The following is an 18,085-nucleotide window of genomic DNA, read 5'->3' on the forward strand; positions in this document are numbered from 1 at the left end:
TATCTGGTGTATGGCACTGTATTCAATTTCTTCATCCCAAGGGCCCAGCTTGATCTTAACTTACTTGACGTCCTTCCCCTTTTGTTTTCCAGGACTAGGATTTCAGATTTTGCCACACTAATCTCCAATCCTAGTTCTTCTATAAAGGTTTTTAAAGGTGTCAGTTTTCTTTGTAGGCCGATGGGTGTGCGGTCTAAAATGACCATGTAGTCAGCATACAAGATATGATGTAACTGAACTCCATTCACGAGCGGTGGAAATGCCACCACATTTGCAAGCGCTGCTCCGACTTCTAATATATAGAAGTTGAAGAGGGTGGCTCCAAGTGGGCACCCCTGCTTCTGTAGGTATGGGGTTTGTTACATTTCCTTCTCTGTCCAGACGTACGTTGATATGGGTGTCTGAGTAAAGTTCTTTGATGGCTTCAATTAGACTCTCATTGCACCCCCTTTCCTTGAGTTTGGACCACAGTGTTTCTCTACGCCATCAAATGCATTTGCCATATCGATAAACGCTAAGAATATTTTTTGCCCTGTTCTGATGGCTTCGATTTTCAGCAAATTTAAGATGAGGAGATTTAAACTGCATCCTACTCCTTTGATGAACCCAGACTGGCATTCGTCGTAGAGCTTCTGTTGTCTAATGCATGCTGCAAGTTGTGTAAGCAGCAAGCTTGCTAACACTTTCCCCATGACATCGAGTAAGGCTATTGGCCGATAATTTGCAGGGTCGGTACGAATTCCCTTCTTGAATATTGGTACAATGATACTCGATTTCCAGGTCAATGGAATCCGTCCTTCTTTAATTATTAATTGAAACAGGGTATCACAGAAATCGGTCCACTCCTCAATATTCTCTTTCAGGTCGGCGTTGGAAAGGCCGTCTGGCCCCGCTGCTCTCGAGGCACTACTTTTTATGATGGATGATCGAATATCCTCTCGATCTATCTTAATTTCCCCATGATTGTCTTGGGGGTAGGTTCGGGTTACTTGAGCTTTTCATTTTTTTGAATAACTTTGTGTAGTGACTTTCCCACTCTTTTTCCGTTACCATATTTGATAGTAGCGTCTTTTCTGGGTTCATCGACTTGTTTATTATAACCCAGAATCCTCTAGAGTTCCTTTGGTTTAAGGCTGTCAGCATTATCTCAGTGTCCCGCTGCTCAATCATCGCTCTGCGCTCTTTGCACCAGTTATTATATTAATTTTTCGCTTTCTTTGACAGACTCTTACCATCCGGCACTTTAGAAGCAAGAATTCCTCTTAGGGTCTTCCTTAACACTTGGTTTTTTTCATGCGACCTCAGGCTTATATTGATGCTTTTGATAACTAGGTCTGTTTGGAGCCTTTTTTACTTTTTAGTTTTGTATATTTCGAATAACTGTTGGTATTCAATTTGATCCATTAGAACGTTCTCCTGATTCGGTCTCAGTAGTTCCGTTACTGCTATAATGTCGTCGTTCCTTAATCGTAATCTATTCCGACCAGGTTCCACCGCAATTTCTTGCTTCCATTGATCACGCTGCGCAGGTTTGGTCTTGTTCCATTCTATTAACACGATATTGTGGTCGCTTTGATTGGTCTTAGTAACTCTGAGCAATTAAATTTCTTGTGATAATGCATCAGAGGCGAAGATCTAATCCAATATGGATTTTTGGGAGCCTCTTTCCCAGGTCGGCTTCGCGGGGATATCCTCCCCTTGTTGCTCCATTCAGCATTACTAAGTTTGTTTGTCATTTCTTCCAACCAGCTTCCGCACCTCACATTGTGGTTTATCAATGCCTTAGATTGTTCGGGTTCGATTAATTTCATATTAAGAAGATCTCCACATAATATGATCAGAGCCTTCGGATCCCCCGTTAATATATTGTCGATAACCTCTAGGAGATCATCCTCAAATTTTTGGTGGGTTTTCGGCGTTGTATTCCAGTAAACGTTTAATAGATGGAAAGTTGACATATTCATCGCTATTTGATCCACTGGTTCTATACAGACCTCCTGGAGGTAGGGTGATATACTCACTGCTGACTTGATTCTTAAACCACAGTTTCTTTTAACGAGGATCAATTGGCCTGACATTGGGCGACCTTTTTTTTGGTGATGGCTGGATTTATTGCGACTTTGAAGCCCTCAACACATGGTATTTTTGTGAGTTTCTTGCATACATATCAAGTCGGCGTTTGCTAGGATATCTGGCGTTGATCTCAGAAGGTGTGAGAAGTCTCTCGTATTCCAAGTGGCTATCACCAAATTTGTTGTTTGATCTTGGCGTTCGCTCTTCATTGGAGCATTTAAAGATTTTGCTATCCAGGTCCAATTCTTGCTCTCATCCTCTTTGGTTTCCATTTCTTCATTGGTTTCATTTAGCCTCTCGCCCAAAATGTTCTCTACTGTTATTTTGATTTTCTTTTGTCTTATCTCCTCCTTCGAGAATGATGTTTTTAGCATCTCCTCCTCAGGGATTTTTTTATTAGTCACCAGGGCATCGAATCTCTATTATTTTTGGTGACTTATTCGGCATGGTGTCCTTTCCCTTTTTTGTTAGAGGTTTTGTATCCATTTGTTTTTCGGGCTCTTTCGCCGCCAAGGTGTTATCCACCTCATAAACTTGGTATCCAGCAACTGTCTCTCACACATAACCAATTGGACGTCCTTCTTATCCTTAACGTGTAACAACACAAATTTTTGATTCATATTGGCTATGATTTCGACACGATCAATTTGTGCGCTCTTTATGGTTCTCAACACAGGAATTGTTTGGAATAACTGCAGTATGGTGTATCTATTCTGTGCTCAATTCTTTCAAGCAGTATTCTGTATGGTTGGAGTGTTGGCAAAACAATCAAGGATGAAGGAGATGGGGTGCGCTGCTGACGATCGCTCTCTTTTGAATTTTCGATGAGAGCCTCTTCTGTTTTTTGCGAGGCATTCAGTTTATCTTTTTGAGGTTCAGCACTAGAATTGTTTTGCGGAGAATCTTCGCCTGTCTTTTTCTTTGTTTCTATAGGTTTGTTGAGCTTAGTTTTCTTTTTCTGCAGGCTTATCTCCCGTTTCTCTTCTAGCGTGAGAAAGTTTTGGGTTTCTTCAGCCTTCTCTTTTTTACTCCTATTTGGCGAATTGACTTTTTTTGGCGCTATTGGCCACGAAAATACTCTTTTTTCCTGACAATTTCTCCTCTCTCACCTTCTCGCATTCTTGTAAAGGCGATTGAGGGGGGTTTTGATCAACGTTGTGACTGCGCTGTCTGTTTTTCCCCATAGATTGCCTGCTTTGCGTTTGTCGCATTCTCATCATCTGTTTCATCTTCGACGGGAGAGCTATAAGTTGACATATTCAGTAGCTCCTCAGACTCATCATCTTCATCTTCAATCACCAAGGGGACAGTATTGTCCTTCGACATTCTTGCTGCACTGGGTTGAGTTCCAGGTTGGTCATTTTCATCCAATTCCGCGATCTCCTCACTATTTTTTTTTTCGTTTGCTCTGTGGTATTAACTGTAATATTCAGAGCTTTAATGTTCCTGAAGAAGTTTGCTGAGCTTTGAGGATTTTTGTTCTTTTGTATTTGCTGATTTTTCAGGGTTTTCTGGATGGATCTTTGCGGGTTTCCAGATGGATCCAAGTCGATCACCGTTTCCGTGGGTGGCCGAATTTTGGTGCAAGGACGTTTTCGATCCATATCTCCCGTGCCCTCACATTCTTTTTGTAATATCAGTAGAGCTTGTCTCGCGACATCTGCTAAATAGTCTCTATCTTCAGAATTGTTTTTTTAGGGACTCCTTCAAGGCTATTAGTGAAATGTCATTACCTCTTCTTGTCATCGCGACCTGTGATGTCATTTCCGTTAGGTCAACTTCTAATTTTACAATTTTGGTTTCAAGTAGGGCAATCAGAGTGGTTTGGTCTCGAAAGTTCTCACCGAGATTCTCATACAGCTTCACCAATGGAGCCACAGCTATCGTAGTAGCCATCAAAATTGGACTTAATTTTGAAATGATCTTCTCTAAGAGAACTGAGGTGTCTTTTGGGCTCCTTGATTCACTCTGGCGTGTAGAATGTAACCCATGTTTGTATTTCTTTCTTATTGTTGGGGAACTGTCTTTATCCTCTGACTCAGAGGATGTCGATAGAGCTATACACTCATGAATTTTTTGGGCGTTCATCTACTTTTTGCTCCCATTTTTACTAATTTTCCTACAGCCTTTAAAACGTTCGTTAGGACCTCCATCTTCATTGTCTGAGCTTACTTCACGTCTAATCCTTTTTTGATCTCCTCGTTTCTAGCCTCAAAGGACAGGGTATTGCGTTCTAGGTTCATCACTTCATAAATGTCTCCATCCTTGGATTGCGTCCACTCAGATTGAGGCATTGTTCTTCCGCAGGAGCTCGATTGTGAAGCTCTCGGAGGTTGCGTTAATTTAGAGTTAAGCTCTGTCAGATCTTTTAGCACTTGATCGGCAATCCCTAGTGAGTCTCTGCGACGGGGTGATTTCATATCATTTTGAGCTGCACTTCTGGCTTTCCAGACATCAGAATGCGCCCAAACGTCAACGATTTCTTCCGCCATGCAATCAGGTCTGGATCTCTCATTTCCCATCATCTGGGATTGGCTACCATTCATCTCCAGCCTCACCTTAGGGATTTGATTGTCCATCCATAAGCCTGTTATCAATGTTTTTTTTTTCTTTAGGTCTGGCTTGTGCATCTCCGCAACCCTTAACCACGCTAGTAGTTTTAGTGAAGGACCTGGCTGTATCAGCTTTTCCGTATTCATTGATTGAGAGGGGGGTTCCATGTTTGGTATCGCACCGCTTGGGAGCGGAAAATGAGACATTTGCTGTTCTGCGGGCGGCTCACCCCCCTCTAGGTAATTATCGGTGGTATTTGTTGCTTCCTTTTGATGGTTAATTGTCTTTCCGCCTCTTGTTAATTCCTCCGGTTCAGTATTCTGCACTCCGTTGCTAGACTGTTTGTTTGCTTCCTTTTATTTGCAGGGAAAGCGTGGAGTTTTTCTAATTCCAACTTAGTGCACTCGCATTCCTTCGGTAATGCCCTGTTTTCAGGCGTTCTTTCGTGTCTAGTTGGAGACTAGGAAAACCACCATACGATGGGGCGCAATGTATGATTGCAGAGCACAACACATCAGCCTGGTCACTGACACCCCCCCCCCCCCGGCTGCTCATTGCCGCTGCCTCTTCGGCAGGCACGGCGTTGTGCTCTGGTGAGATTGACTCGTCCCCTCTACCCTCCACTTCCCCACCATCCTCCTCCTCACGTTTGCTTTCGCTCTCACGTTCTTCTCCTACCTCGATGCCGTCCGTGGGTGTTTGCACAGTCCCTCCTCGAGTTCCGGAGTCCACGGGACAGCAGCCGCTCCGTGAGGAGGCATGGTGAGGTAGCGGCAGCGGCGTTTCTCTTTGCAATGTTCATCCGGTTGCTCAATCACTTAGAGTTGGACTATACTGCAATGCATTCATCCCTTGTTTCAATTGTGCGCTGGTTTTTGTCGTAGTTCCAGTCCTCATGTTTGTTAACAATCCACCGAGCTCAAAGCTCGGAGCTTGGGGAGCTGACAGCCCAGAAGGTGCAGATCATGCAGGTCTCCAGGGGCCACAGACCACACCACACAGACCCCAGGGAACACAGGAAGCACACTCCGCTGCGCTCCGCTTAGCCAAGGGTTTTTTGTGAAGTGACTCCTCCTCCGCAACAGCAATGGCAAACAGACTGCTCAGTAACAGGAAACACACTCCGCAGAGGTGAATTATAGAACATGTCTTTTTTTCTGGTTTCTTCATCCCAAAGAGAGGGTCTATGGCTAGGTATTCGCTTTCACTGCCGACAGCTGCTGTTGTGGGCCTGGGATACTATGCCAGGTCAATATGGTGAAGTCATTGTGGTCTTTTGCCACACCTATCCAAGCCTTTAATAGGATTCTCCAACCACAATGCAACCAACAAACAGTTTCTGGAGACGGGCAGCTGAGTCACCAACACACAGTTGATAGTCATGATGCTCTGCAGGTACGCAATAGTTCAAGGAGTGTTTTGAAGTCCAAAAAACTAAGGTTCGATTACGGTCTATTTAATGTGGGGACAATGTTTCTGAAATAATCTTATCTCCAACAAAGACCTTGTCCCGGGAGTGGGGCTGTAAGGTTCCACGCACCCTGCTTAAACGGGAAATAGGCTACAAGAAGACAAGAAATTAGCAGAAGTCCAATGTGTGCACTTACACAACAGGTAGCAAAAAGAGCAGACACAGTGCGTATTCATTCTAACAACGAGGCAACTACCAGTCTCTCTGCACTGTGTTTCTGTTAAACAGGTGTTTTAGTATTATTTAAAAACAAAAATAGAAATAGTTGATTCAAACATGTGTGATGCAACTTGTCAAAAAACCTCGAGAAGGTTACACAAGGTAAGAGGCTGTTCGTTCAGTCGCTCCATTAAAACCTGCACAATGATGGCATTCAACTTGCCACGTTCTTATTCTACGTAAAATGGTCATGCTCTTGGAGGCAAGCCTCTGCAGCAAGTATACAGCTGCTACTTTTATTAGCCCGGGTATACTTCAAGCATAAAATGTAATGAACAAATACCGAAAATATCCATGCATGAGACATCAAACACCCACAGTATCTCAAATTAAAAACCCACATTTGGCATTTGCATAATATGTGCAGGTAACTCCACCATTCGCAAACTACTGACATATTTCCAAAAGAACTATCATTTCGTTGGTATTCCCTTAGCTCTGATCTTGGTATTGCATATCATGTATTTCCATCAAAAGGCCATGTATTTCCATCAAAAGGCCATGTTCAGTTTTGCCATCAAAACCATGTTTACATTTAGCATACATGTACACCATGCCCTGTTAGCACAGCAGTGCCAGATTCCATTATGCCCAGTTAGCACACCAGGGGTAAGTTAAAGTATGCCCAATTATAACAGAAAGGCCAGAGGTTAATATGACTGTTGGCACAATATAACCACTTTGGCGCTAGATTTAATTATGCAATTACCACATTCCATACCCAGCCAGCATAGAAGAAGCAGATTCCATCATGTCGAGTTGTTAGATTACATTCATCTTCCAGTATGCACCTTTAGGTCTAAAAGCCAGCAATGGGAAGAGGACTGCAGAATGCCTGAGCTTCATAGCCCTGTAGCACTGAGAGCGAGCAGGTGGGTGGTCCAGTAAAAGCGTCCCTCTACTCTCCTGGCCATCAATCCTCATCAACATTCACAACGGAATTTGGGAAGTAGACTTTACTAGGCGGAATGAAGGTGGCATTCTTCGTGTCTGGAACACGTGCCTTCGCCAGCATGGACGGGAAGAGGACATGGGCATCCCCCCCAGAGGCAGGAAAAACGCACGTAGAGAGCAAGGAAACTGTGCCCATACACAACTACATTCAAATGTAATCAATTCTCTTCCCCTTCGTTTTGTTCCGTGTGCCTATCCCACATGGCTCTCCAACTTTGAGAGAAACAGCGGGGTGCTGGCAGAACAAATGGAGTACCTGTATGAGTATCACAGGGAGGAAGCAAGGGTGCTGTGCACATCTTATTCTTCGTATGTCAGAGTGGCCCGGCAGTATTTGTGTGCGCATGCAGTTATATAGAAGGGGCACAGTCTGGCACCATTATTCCATCCCACACAACTTTTTGTCATGTCTTTCTGCTGCACCAGAAAAGAGCCAAAACTAAAAAGGAACACAATCTCAAGTGATTTAAAGGAACACGAGCTGTCAATAGATCAACTTGCTGCCCCAGTTTTAATTAGGGGAAAACTTTTTTAGCCCATTCACTAGAAAAACATACATTAGATGTTCCTCAAAGACCAGAAAGACATGCGAAATCCAAAATGTCATGGTGGGAGATCCCGAGGGACAGGCGGCATCCGTATCAATAACCAACTTCAGAACAAGCGGAATCCAGAAATGGGAATCTGGCATGGAAGGCTCCCATTATGAGGTATCACCCGAAAGAAGAATCAAGTTAATTTCTAGGAAGACATAACCTGTTTAATAAAAAAACAACCATAGCAGCCGTGGACCAATTTATTTCAAAACAATGGGATGTGTGAAGAACCATAACATGGGTGCTCCCATTTTAAGAGACGAGAATACTAAGTACAACTTAAGACAGAATAACAATATACATGTCTATCGCATAAGAGTTGTGAAACAGATTCATTTGCATACCATGTCCCTTGCCTCTCTCGGGAGGAGAGGACATGCAGACAGGACCTCAAGCAGAGGGGGAGCAAGGGGGCCACACGGAGACAGGACCTCAGGCGGATGCCACATGTAGACAGTGCCTCAGGCGGAGAGAGGGGTCCACATGCAGACAGGAAGGGATTTAAATTAGGATTTGTTGACCAGGAGAAAAAATGCAATTCCTGGGTACCGGACATCACCCATTAAGCAAGAGCCACAAGCAAGTCCATAGCATGCAGCAAATCTGACATGCGACAAGATACAAACTAACTTTTTGTCTAACACATATTACACAATATGCTTCAATTGTCCATTAGGTGTGTCCTTTAAACATATTTCCAAATCTACACAGGTAATAATAGCTTTGTTTGTATTGTGCCACTTGCCTGGGGAGTCAAAGGGTACCCATTGGCTTGGCTACAGCCAGGAACTAAATAGCTGCTAGCAATTTTGAACCCTGGACAGGGCCACAGGCATGACCTCAGGCACAAAGGAGTGGGCGGGGGGGGGCGCAGACATGACCTCAGGCACAGAGGGGGGGGCAGGCGCAGACATGACTTAAGGGAGGGAAACAGGCTGAAGCACAAAGGGGGAACAAGAGTCGCGGTAACAGATAAGCGGCAGCATCTCAGCTCCAGACTGGATGTGACAGATGGGGAAGGCACCAAATAGTGAAGCAAGACAGACAGAGACATAGGGAAAAGGAAATTAATGGACATATGATCCAGGGTTGGCAGTGGCAAAAGAAACCAGAAAATGGGGGGGGGGGGCAGCAGGGAAGCAGAAATCAGCTAGGTGGCAGACAGACAAGAAGGTGGGAGTGGAGGCAGGGACAGTTAAAAAGGTAATGCCGTGGGCCTGAGACTCTCGCCAGGTATTCTCTCGTGGGTGGGATTTGGTTTGTGGTGTGCACAAAACAAAAACGCAACGCATGTCATACACAGGCAGTCCAGGCAAAGAGGCCGGCGAGAAAAAGATAAAGGGTCAGTCAGTACAAGAAATGCAGGTGCTTCGTGGGGGCTGCGGGGCTCTGGGGAACAAGTGGGGGTTGACACCGAGTATGTGGGTATAGGGAAGGTGCTGCAAAGAGACCGGGGATAGGTAACGAGGCACCGATGGCTTGTGGCTTGATACTCACAGTCCAGATGTTTCTTTTTCGGACCCATGACTTCGTGCGTGGTGGACTTGCATACGGCCTTGGAGATGGCGGAGCCCGTGACGCTATGCTGGGCAGCGGTGATCCGATCCGTGATAGACTGCCCCGACATCCTGAATGACACCCCGTGGGGCTGCTGCACGTCCGAGAGCTTAGGGCACCTGCAGCTAAGCCTCCAGGGGTAGGGGCGGCAGTTGACCGGGGCCAGGGAGTGCAAGCGCCCGGGAGGTGGACACCGGGGAGGGCAAGGGGCGCTGGGTGGTGGTTGGGGGGGGAGGGACTGCGGCACCACAGCGGCTGTTCCCCAGTACAGGAAACGAGCTAGCGACGACGCCTGCGTCACGTGACCGGCACGTAGCCGGCGCGCATTGCGCAAGCGTCACTTCTCTGGCAGCCGTGGTGTCACTGCTGGTGCCCGGCGAGGAACGCGGGGAGCGGGGGTTCCTCACCCTGCTGTGGAGAGCCGAAGACCCGCAGCTTTACAGAGTTACCATGTTAGACGGGCTCCAATAATAATCCCGACGAGGAGGATCAACCAGCTGCGTACCACAAAACGGGGACCGGGCCCGTAAAGTGTCGGGGTCTCTGAAGCATAGTGGCGTCTGCATGCAGGTTCTTTTTTCCGTGGTGCCCCTGCCTATTGGGCAAGCGGTATGTGATTACTCGCCCAACTTTAATTTAGTTACACATCTATTTTACTAATCGGGGCCTCTTGTGAGGTTGCACTTAAATGATTGCCTTGGTGGAGAGATTTAATGGCAAATCAAACACACGTTGATAAAACCAATTGCTTTCGGGGGTCTTTAACGACCTACCGCTACCCCCGCCCATACCTGCCTACATTTGAAAATCAAAATTCCTGAGATTTATGCCCGCCCTCAGTCACACAAAGCTCCGCCCCTTTTGACATGACCCCGCCCACATGTCAAAAAGTTAAACTCTGTTGTGGTGTGATGTCAGAAATTTGCAGTTCAAATTGAAATATGCACTTTTCATTAAATTGCTTTTTCACAACCACCCACATTGCTTAGGACAAAAGGCATTCGCCTTCCAAAAAAATCAACGTGTTAAAATGTGCACATGTAAACTCCAAGAACCACTTCAAAGGTTTTCCCTGAATTTTGCAGTACCGAAATTGGGCATTTCACCGTAGTTGTTTTTCATCAGGTTATGTAGTGCAGTGGTGAGTTGTCCAGCCTGCAAATCTGATGGCTGTGGTTCAGTGGCGCAAAAGAAACGCTCGTTCGCGTTGAAGGCAAAACAGAATGAAAGGTGAAGCAAAATAAACGCGCGTTATTTTGCTTCACCTGCATTCCTTTTGCCAATGTGTTGGAAGCGTTACAGTAATTGCTGCAGAGACAAAGCCACACTCGGGCAGGGAGTCCGAGGCAACTCAGTCCTGTAAGCATAACAAAACAAAAAAAACAATCGGTCAAAGCTGTCCCCCACCAAAATTCCTGAGATTCCAGGATCTTTCCCAGAGAAATGGGTAAAATTCCTGAGTCTCTGGGGAAAAATCCAGAGGATAGGCAGGTATGTCCCCGCTCCCAACCTTCCCCATGCCGTTGTTTACTTCCTACTACAGCGAAATCAAGACCCGCATTGGTCTTTGGGTCATGGTATACCGAATCAGGCAAAGTATTAGCCATAGACAGTACACCAGAAATGTGGCTTCATGTTTCGAAATCATCATTAACGGGTCTAGTGTTTCTCTACTAACAATTTTTTTTTTGGATTTAAACAGCACCTCATGTCGATTCCTGCAGTTTTTGGTCGCTGTACTATATCAGTGTCACTATTTTGTACTCGCTCGAAGGACTACATTTTTGGACCTGGCAGGAAACGAGGTGCTGAAAAGCTGAGTGGACCCCCTCCAGAGAGGCAATTTGCTTCTGTTCTTGTTTTGTGACCCTTAAAATTATAGTTTTTGTTTGTTTTATTCATTTATAAAGCGCACAGCAGCCTGTGGGCATCAAGGAGCTGTTACAGAGTACAGGAATATGCTTTCCATAGTTTCAAGTAAAGTTTTACATAATTGAACAACTACAGCCAAGTAGGGTGGAGTGAGATAGAGGGGCAAAGGTATACATGGCTTTAGATCAACAGCCATGTTTTGAGGGATTTTCGGAACGTAGAGTCGGAGGGTTCTACTCTGAGATTGGCTGGCAGGGCGTTCCAATGTCTGGCTGCAATTAAAGGGAAGCTGGCCCCACCTGCTTTGGCAGGTTTGACTTCATGCAGTACAAGATGTTGGGAGTAGGGTGTTGTGCGTCTGGCAGAACCTGCCTTGGATACCTTATTGGAGAGGTTTACCTTATTGAAGATGTGGGGGAGGTTGCTATGTCAGCAATACACTTGTGAGTGATGGCTAGCGGTTTGAAAAGTATGCGTTCTCTGATGGGAAGCCAGTGGGCTTCACATCTCGTCGCACTTATTTAGTCCTTTTTGGGAATGCTGAGGGCGGCTCTAAGTGCATTGTTTTGTAGTTTTGCTTCATGAATAGTGATTCATTTTCCTATTAAAAATATCTATGTCTTTAATGTACATCCTATTTTCGACTGGGGGAACATGGCCGTTCTGCCTTTACCCCTACATTGCATAGAGTGTTTGTGCAGTGGTGCTGCTAGAAGATGCACAAATCTACTATTCCACCGACACTAGTGCAGTTTTTTTAAAGTATGTGGGGGCAACATGGAGGAGTGAGGTCAGCAACACCCACACACACATTTGTATTGGATTTAGGATTGCTACTCCAACAATCTGTAATTTCTATCCACCCAGAACCAACGTGTTTTTATGTACGTGTGAAATTACTGGGAGTAAACTTTTTGTTCCAAATTTTCAATGTTAAATAAATATGCCAATCGGATTTTCAATAATGCTGTGTATCGCCACCTGCTTCTCCATTAGATCAAAGCTTTTCTGACTCAATATCATCTGAGAACATTGCACACGCTATCACTGGCTAGAGAATTGACTATTTATGGCCCATAAATGCATAGCAAATGGTCTTCAGTTACTAATCAATTAATCTGGCAGAATTGTCACAAATATTCCCTGCAGTCGTATTTCTGTGGTTTTATGTAGCTTGCATTGGCTCACTTTTCATTCTAGTGTTACGTTTTTAAAGCTTTAACTCTTGCACAAATCCATCTCTGGCAAGACATCACTTTACATAAAGCATCTTCTAAACATATATTGTCCTGACAAGCACCTGCAGTCTGCCAATAAACTTTTGATTGACATCTCCCGTTTCCACTGCTCCCTCGTGTTCTGAAAATGCCATGTTTAAAATATATATTTTTTAAACATGATGTACAAGGCATCCTCACTAACCTCAACCATATTGGCAGCGCTCCTTTTCTACGTAAGATTTCAGAGAAAATGGTGACGCAGCAACGGTTGGACAACAGCACACCGCTTATTTGTTATACTATCACCAGTCAGGGTTTCCTCCCACCAGAGGGATGGAGTTGACGCTCCTGTTGTATGAAGGATGTATCCCTAAATCTCTGCTATTCTCATTTTTCCTTGATTTGTCAGCTACCTGTGTCACTTTTAATCCTGCTCTACTCTACTAAATTGGTTGAAAGCCTCTTTGAGCAACGATGGCTGTGTTCTCAAGCAAATCTTGCCACAAACTGCAGGTTAGCATAGGACTTTTCGTCTTCAATTGATTTATTTATTGTTCACTTATTAGGCACTTACACAATGAGCAAAACTGTTCCAAAGCGCCCACAGGCCAAACAAGGTGGGGAAAGTGGAAGGTAGACCATGAATTGGAGCAATGATCAATAATTGCATTAATAGTACAACAAATAATGAGAATAAAGGGAAGGGGAGACTAACCTACTATGCCTTGTGAGTGTTCATAACGTGCAAGGCCCGTGGTGAGGGATAAGGTGCTTAGATGCTCATGGAGAAAAGCTCACGGTAAGTGCCAAGAGGAGAAGAACGCAAGTACAAGAACTGCATCTAGAACTGCTTAATTCATCAAGGCTCAGTTCTCTGTCCTTCTCGCTTTCTGTTTTTTTTTTTTTTTGCCCCTCTCTTTTTAAAACCTACCGACGCCCATATCACTCGAAATGCACCTGCATGCTAGCCTAAACAAGTCTTTGTATCTCACTATGTAAAATGTTTGTTCATCCATGATAAGTATCCTGTAACAGCGCCACAATGCCCTTGGGCCTCTGGTGCTTTATACATCAAAATAAAAATAAATACATATCGCCTTCAGACTAGGAGCATCTGCTTTGGATCTCTAGCACATCTCAACATGTCTTGCTTACATCAAAGTTTCAATAATGGATACAACTGTGCACCTTACAGAACCCCAATAAATGAAAACCTTTTCGCACAGTGCCTGCCCATTTTTCTACCTTTTCTACACCCATGCATTCCAAGTAGGGTGACCAGATTTAAAAGGTAAAAACCGGGACAGGGCAACTAACATAAAAGTAGGACTAACTCTTGAAAGTGGCTGTCAAGACGCTACAGTTCAGTAGCGCTTGGAGAAGGGGGGTTAAGTGTTACTGTTCAAAGAAACACATATTATGATTTATTTATCACAAACCAACACTATCTTAAATTGTAAAATGCAGCATTTCTTCTGTACGAGATTGTGCATTCCTGCCTGCCAGTTATGAAGACCTACTACAAAAAACCGAGACCACTGCAGTTTCCAATAGGAACATAATTTTGATAAAGAGGGACAAGGCACCAAATACCGGGACAGTCCGGGTAAAGCCGGGACGTCTGGTCACCTTAAGCCCAGGCTTTAGGGCCTGTGCTATAATTGGCCATGAGTTGCTCCTGCTATCTAGCCTTTCAAGCTGTCATTCATGGTCTTACAAATGCATGATCCTGACAGCAGAATATGCTTTGTGTTGATGGTCTTGTACAGGAGCAGCAAGTCTCTCCCAGAAGAAGTTTGCATAATTGTATAGTTGTGCATTGAGTAAAGATACTCCCTCTCCTTTTATGTAAACTCTGGGTCCCGTGTTGTGGGTGTGTGTGTGTGTGTGTGTGTGGTGTTTCATTCACTATGGGAGGGCTTTACTTGAACTGATTCACCAATACAACAGGTACAGCTAAGCAACAACTTGCTGTGGAACCAACTTCTTGATCTGTAGCGAGATACTACTTCCAAGTAACCCCACTAGCTTCGACCTCTGCCCAGCATGTGTAGTGTCCTACCAGTATACCAGTAGCAAAGAGGGATGATGGTACTTGTATTGTGCATTTATTTACTTGTACACTGACGAAGAGTTAAACTTGCCGCCACCACTTGTTAATGACTTTTTTGACTTTAAGCTTTCGTTTTTGCATAGGTTAGAAATTAGTTAAATCTTTTGGATCAGAGTAAATTGTAATTGATTGGAATCCTAACTTCAAGGGAATGGAATGTCGATTTTTACTTCCATCGGGAATTGGGGTGATATCCTGATGAAGCTGTAACATTTTGAATTGTATCTACTTGATAATACTGCACGAAGCCATCAAAATGATTATTTTATTCGTACTATACAAAAAAGCATTGTTTATTTGCTGAAAAGTTTTAAAGACTTGTAACCAAGTTCTTACAGCATAGATGCTTTTAAAAAAAACGGAACTATAGTTAATTAACAAGCAATTATGTTTCCATAATGTGTATGTGTTAAGACAGTTTAAAAAAAAAACCTTTAGAAAGTACAAAAAATAAAAACCTAGTTATTAGCTGGATACCCATATAAATCGGAAAATATTCACTACGTAACTAGATTGAACACCACAACTTCACAGGTTGAATATGACATTTGTAATATTGAAGTTTTATGTCCCCATCTGTTGATGACAAATAGGGCTGATAATTGACCCAAATGTCTTACGAATTGCTAAAGGCTCGAAGTAATCATTTTCCTCTGCATTGTTGGGCCAGATCAGAAAGCTACACTACTTATCAATGCTTGGAGATGCATTTTGTTTCCATCTCTGGAGTATGTATTGTTTTGCAAATAATACATCCAAATTAATGAACCTACATTTCAAAACTGGCAGTGAGTGCACTCGCACACAACGCTGCCAAAAAGGATCCAGAAAGATTAACCGGGAGCTCCACATCTGTGATGGCCAATAATTCCTTACGTACAGCAGCCTCGAAAGAAGCAAGATGTGGGCACGCCCAGAGCATGTGAAGTATTCCAGTATTCGTTTTACTACCCCGTGAGCATTTCCCATCACACTCTGATATAAAAGCCTTTATTTTAGCACGTGTATGGTATAACCTGTTCAGAATTTTTTAAATTGTTTGTCTTAGCTTCAAATTCAAAGATCTATCTTCAGTTTACACATGTGACATCTGTAAAAGTGCTATTAAGTACAAACTCCATTTGTTTCCGAAATCTAGAAATGGACTCTGGTGTCAGCTGTTGTTCAAGTGTATATAAAGTGGAAAATCACCCTTTACATCCCTTCGAATGTTCAATTTATGCCTTACAACGGTGCAAAGTGGGTCTTGCAGGAAATGAGGTCCGCTTTGCCGTAAAGGTAGACTGTATGCAATGATATTGAAAAATGGATACAACATTGCCTCCCACTTTTTGGCTGTCTTCCCTTGAGCTAAACCTGCCCTTTTGGATGAACACCTCTGAATCTAAATATTCTAGATATCTGCTAGTGTAACTGAACCACCTTGCCCATGGCGGGGGCTATAATCGCCATAGTGGAACATGGTTATTATATGGTTTGTTATTTTCATTCTCTAACCAAGCCTACTCTACGCTATCAATGCTGTGCAACTGTGTCAAAAAAGAGAAGCATTTTTGTAACAAGGCCCATATATAATAGACCTGATATCGGAGTGCCCAACTGCTTATTGTTCGATTTTGATGTGGCACCTTCAGATTAGTACCAAAATGAGGCAACTTGGGCCTGTACAACAAGGTAATACAATTGAAAATCGGGTGCCTCAATCCCTTATCGAATGTGATTTGGCTGTATCTTACCATTTACGCCTGACGGAGCCGGGGGCTCCCGACTAATTGCTAACAAATCCTTCAGCTTTCATTGAAAAATTACCAAGCCAAATGGGGATATTTTGAAAAAGCTTGAGCAATTTATTGATGAATGATATTTTGCCTAATAGGGATATGGCTCTGAGTATTCTACTCCCCTTTAATAGCATCCCCCTGAGACAGGTAATCTATTCACCAACATTGAGGCCATTTAGATAAGCTTGAGTTTGGACTATAACAATACTTACATTTTTAATGGACATATGTGCCATTTTAAAATTGCCAGGTTTCTTAGGTATTTTTGTACTGTCTGTTAGTGGCAATAATTCTGATTTAACTCTGTTTATTGTAAGTCCTGAGACTGCACCTAAATAGATAATATCTTGCAATTCTTAGTTCAATATTGTAGAATATTTTATGTTTGGCTAGTGGTTCACTCAGATGTGACACACTGATATACCCCCATTTACACAATCCCGCCCCACAAATGGGGTCAAAGAACAGGTACTCCAAACCAACATTAATTTAAAAGGATATGTTTCAATGTGCTGGATCTCCAGTTTTACCCTGGAGATCACTACAAAAGGCTGACTTTCCTTTAAGTTGATCCCTGTATAAGCGTGTTTTATTTCTCACTAAAACATTTTACATAATTCAAGTATGGTTACACATTTCATTTTCTCCTGCATCATGACAAGTATGGTATCGGAGAAAGTAATATCAATCAACATTCAAAGTTCATATGCAATGCCTCAACTCACCTGTGCAGGTGTGAGATAGCAAATCTATTCACTATGCAGATTCCACTTGATGAATAGACAATGAGCGACTATCGTAGTACTAAGCCATGTACATGCAAAATGTGACTTATTTACATTAGAAAAAAAACAACGGGGGTCCTGTGAGTCTCTCTGCCAGACATTAGTCCTGGTTACGAGACCCTTACCCAGATTCTTTAGCTCACTATCTTTTACAGAGGTGAAATATTCCAAACATGTCAGTCTTTGTGCTGTCCAAGGGCAGTCCAGCACCAAAATTCTAGGCAATTCTCCTCTGATCCCTCCCAGCACATGCACTGGACATTGCAGACTTTATTATAACTGCAGACCTTGACTTCCTCGCCATCACAGAAACTTGGCTTCATGCAGCCGCTGGTCCATCACTGTCCCTGGCAATTCCAGATAACTACGTCATCATTAGATGTGATGGGAACAGCAACCAAGCTAAAGGGGGCGGCATTGCCTTAATCTTTAAAAGCTCCCTTGAACTCAGACTTATTCCGAATCTTCAGATCCCTTCTGCTGAATTACTTTCTATTAAACTGCCTTTATCTCCCAACCAAACTGCTACAGTGCACCTTATCTATCGGCCACCAGGGCCTATTCCCACCTTCATGGAGAATATCTCCTCACTCCTTGCAGTGAATACCAAGCCCAACTCTCAAAGTATACTACTTGGAGAACTCAATCTTGGCTTCCAAGACCCGAACTATAGCAAAGCCCTTGACTTGGCCAGTCCACTATCGGACTTAGCATTCATACACCATATCCAGGTGCCCACACACATCACAAGGAGAACCATTGATTGGCTTGCGGACTTGAACTGCACTATTAACCTGTTGTCAGTCTCACCGTGTATCTGGTCTGATCATCATAAAATAACATTCTCAATTAAATCTACCCCCCACTGCCCCATTCCTAACATTGTACCTT

General features: G+C 43.6%; 1 protein-coding gene across 9 annotated transcripts in view; it reads right to left on the bottom strand.

Moving 5' to 3' along the window:
- Positions 1-9,716, bottom strand: part of LOC138480864 (phosphatidylinositol-binding clathrin assembly protein-like) — a 1,856,059-nt gene extending 1,846,343 nt beyond the window's left edge. For 4 of the 9 annotated variants that reach the window (XM_069612644.1, XM_069612643.1, XM_069612641.1 and 1 more), the window contains exon 1: positions 9,364-9,715. In XM_069612644.1, the coding sequence (XP_069468745.1) occupies positions 9,364-9,493 (130 nt within the window). In that variant the 5' untranslated portion in view covers positions 9,494-9,715. Of the gene's footprint in view, positions 1-9,363 lie in introns of all 9 variants that reach the window. The other 5 variants (XM_069612639.1, XM_069612640.1, XM_069612642.1 and 2 more) reach the window with 2 other exon arrangements.
- Positions 9,717-18,085: the final 8,369 nt, after the last annotated feature.

The sequence above is a fragment of the Ambystoma mexicanum genome, chromosome 5p (assembly GCF_040938575.1).
Source record: "Ambystoma mexicanum isolate Mex_15411 chromosome 5p, UKY_AmexF1_1, whole genome shotgun sequence".
Classification (NCBI taxonomy): Eukaryota; Metazoa; Chordata; class Amphibia; order Caudata; family Ambystomatidae; genus Ambystoma; species Ambystoma mexicanum.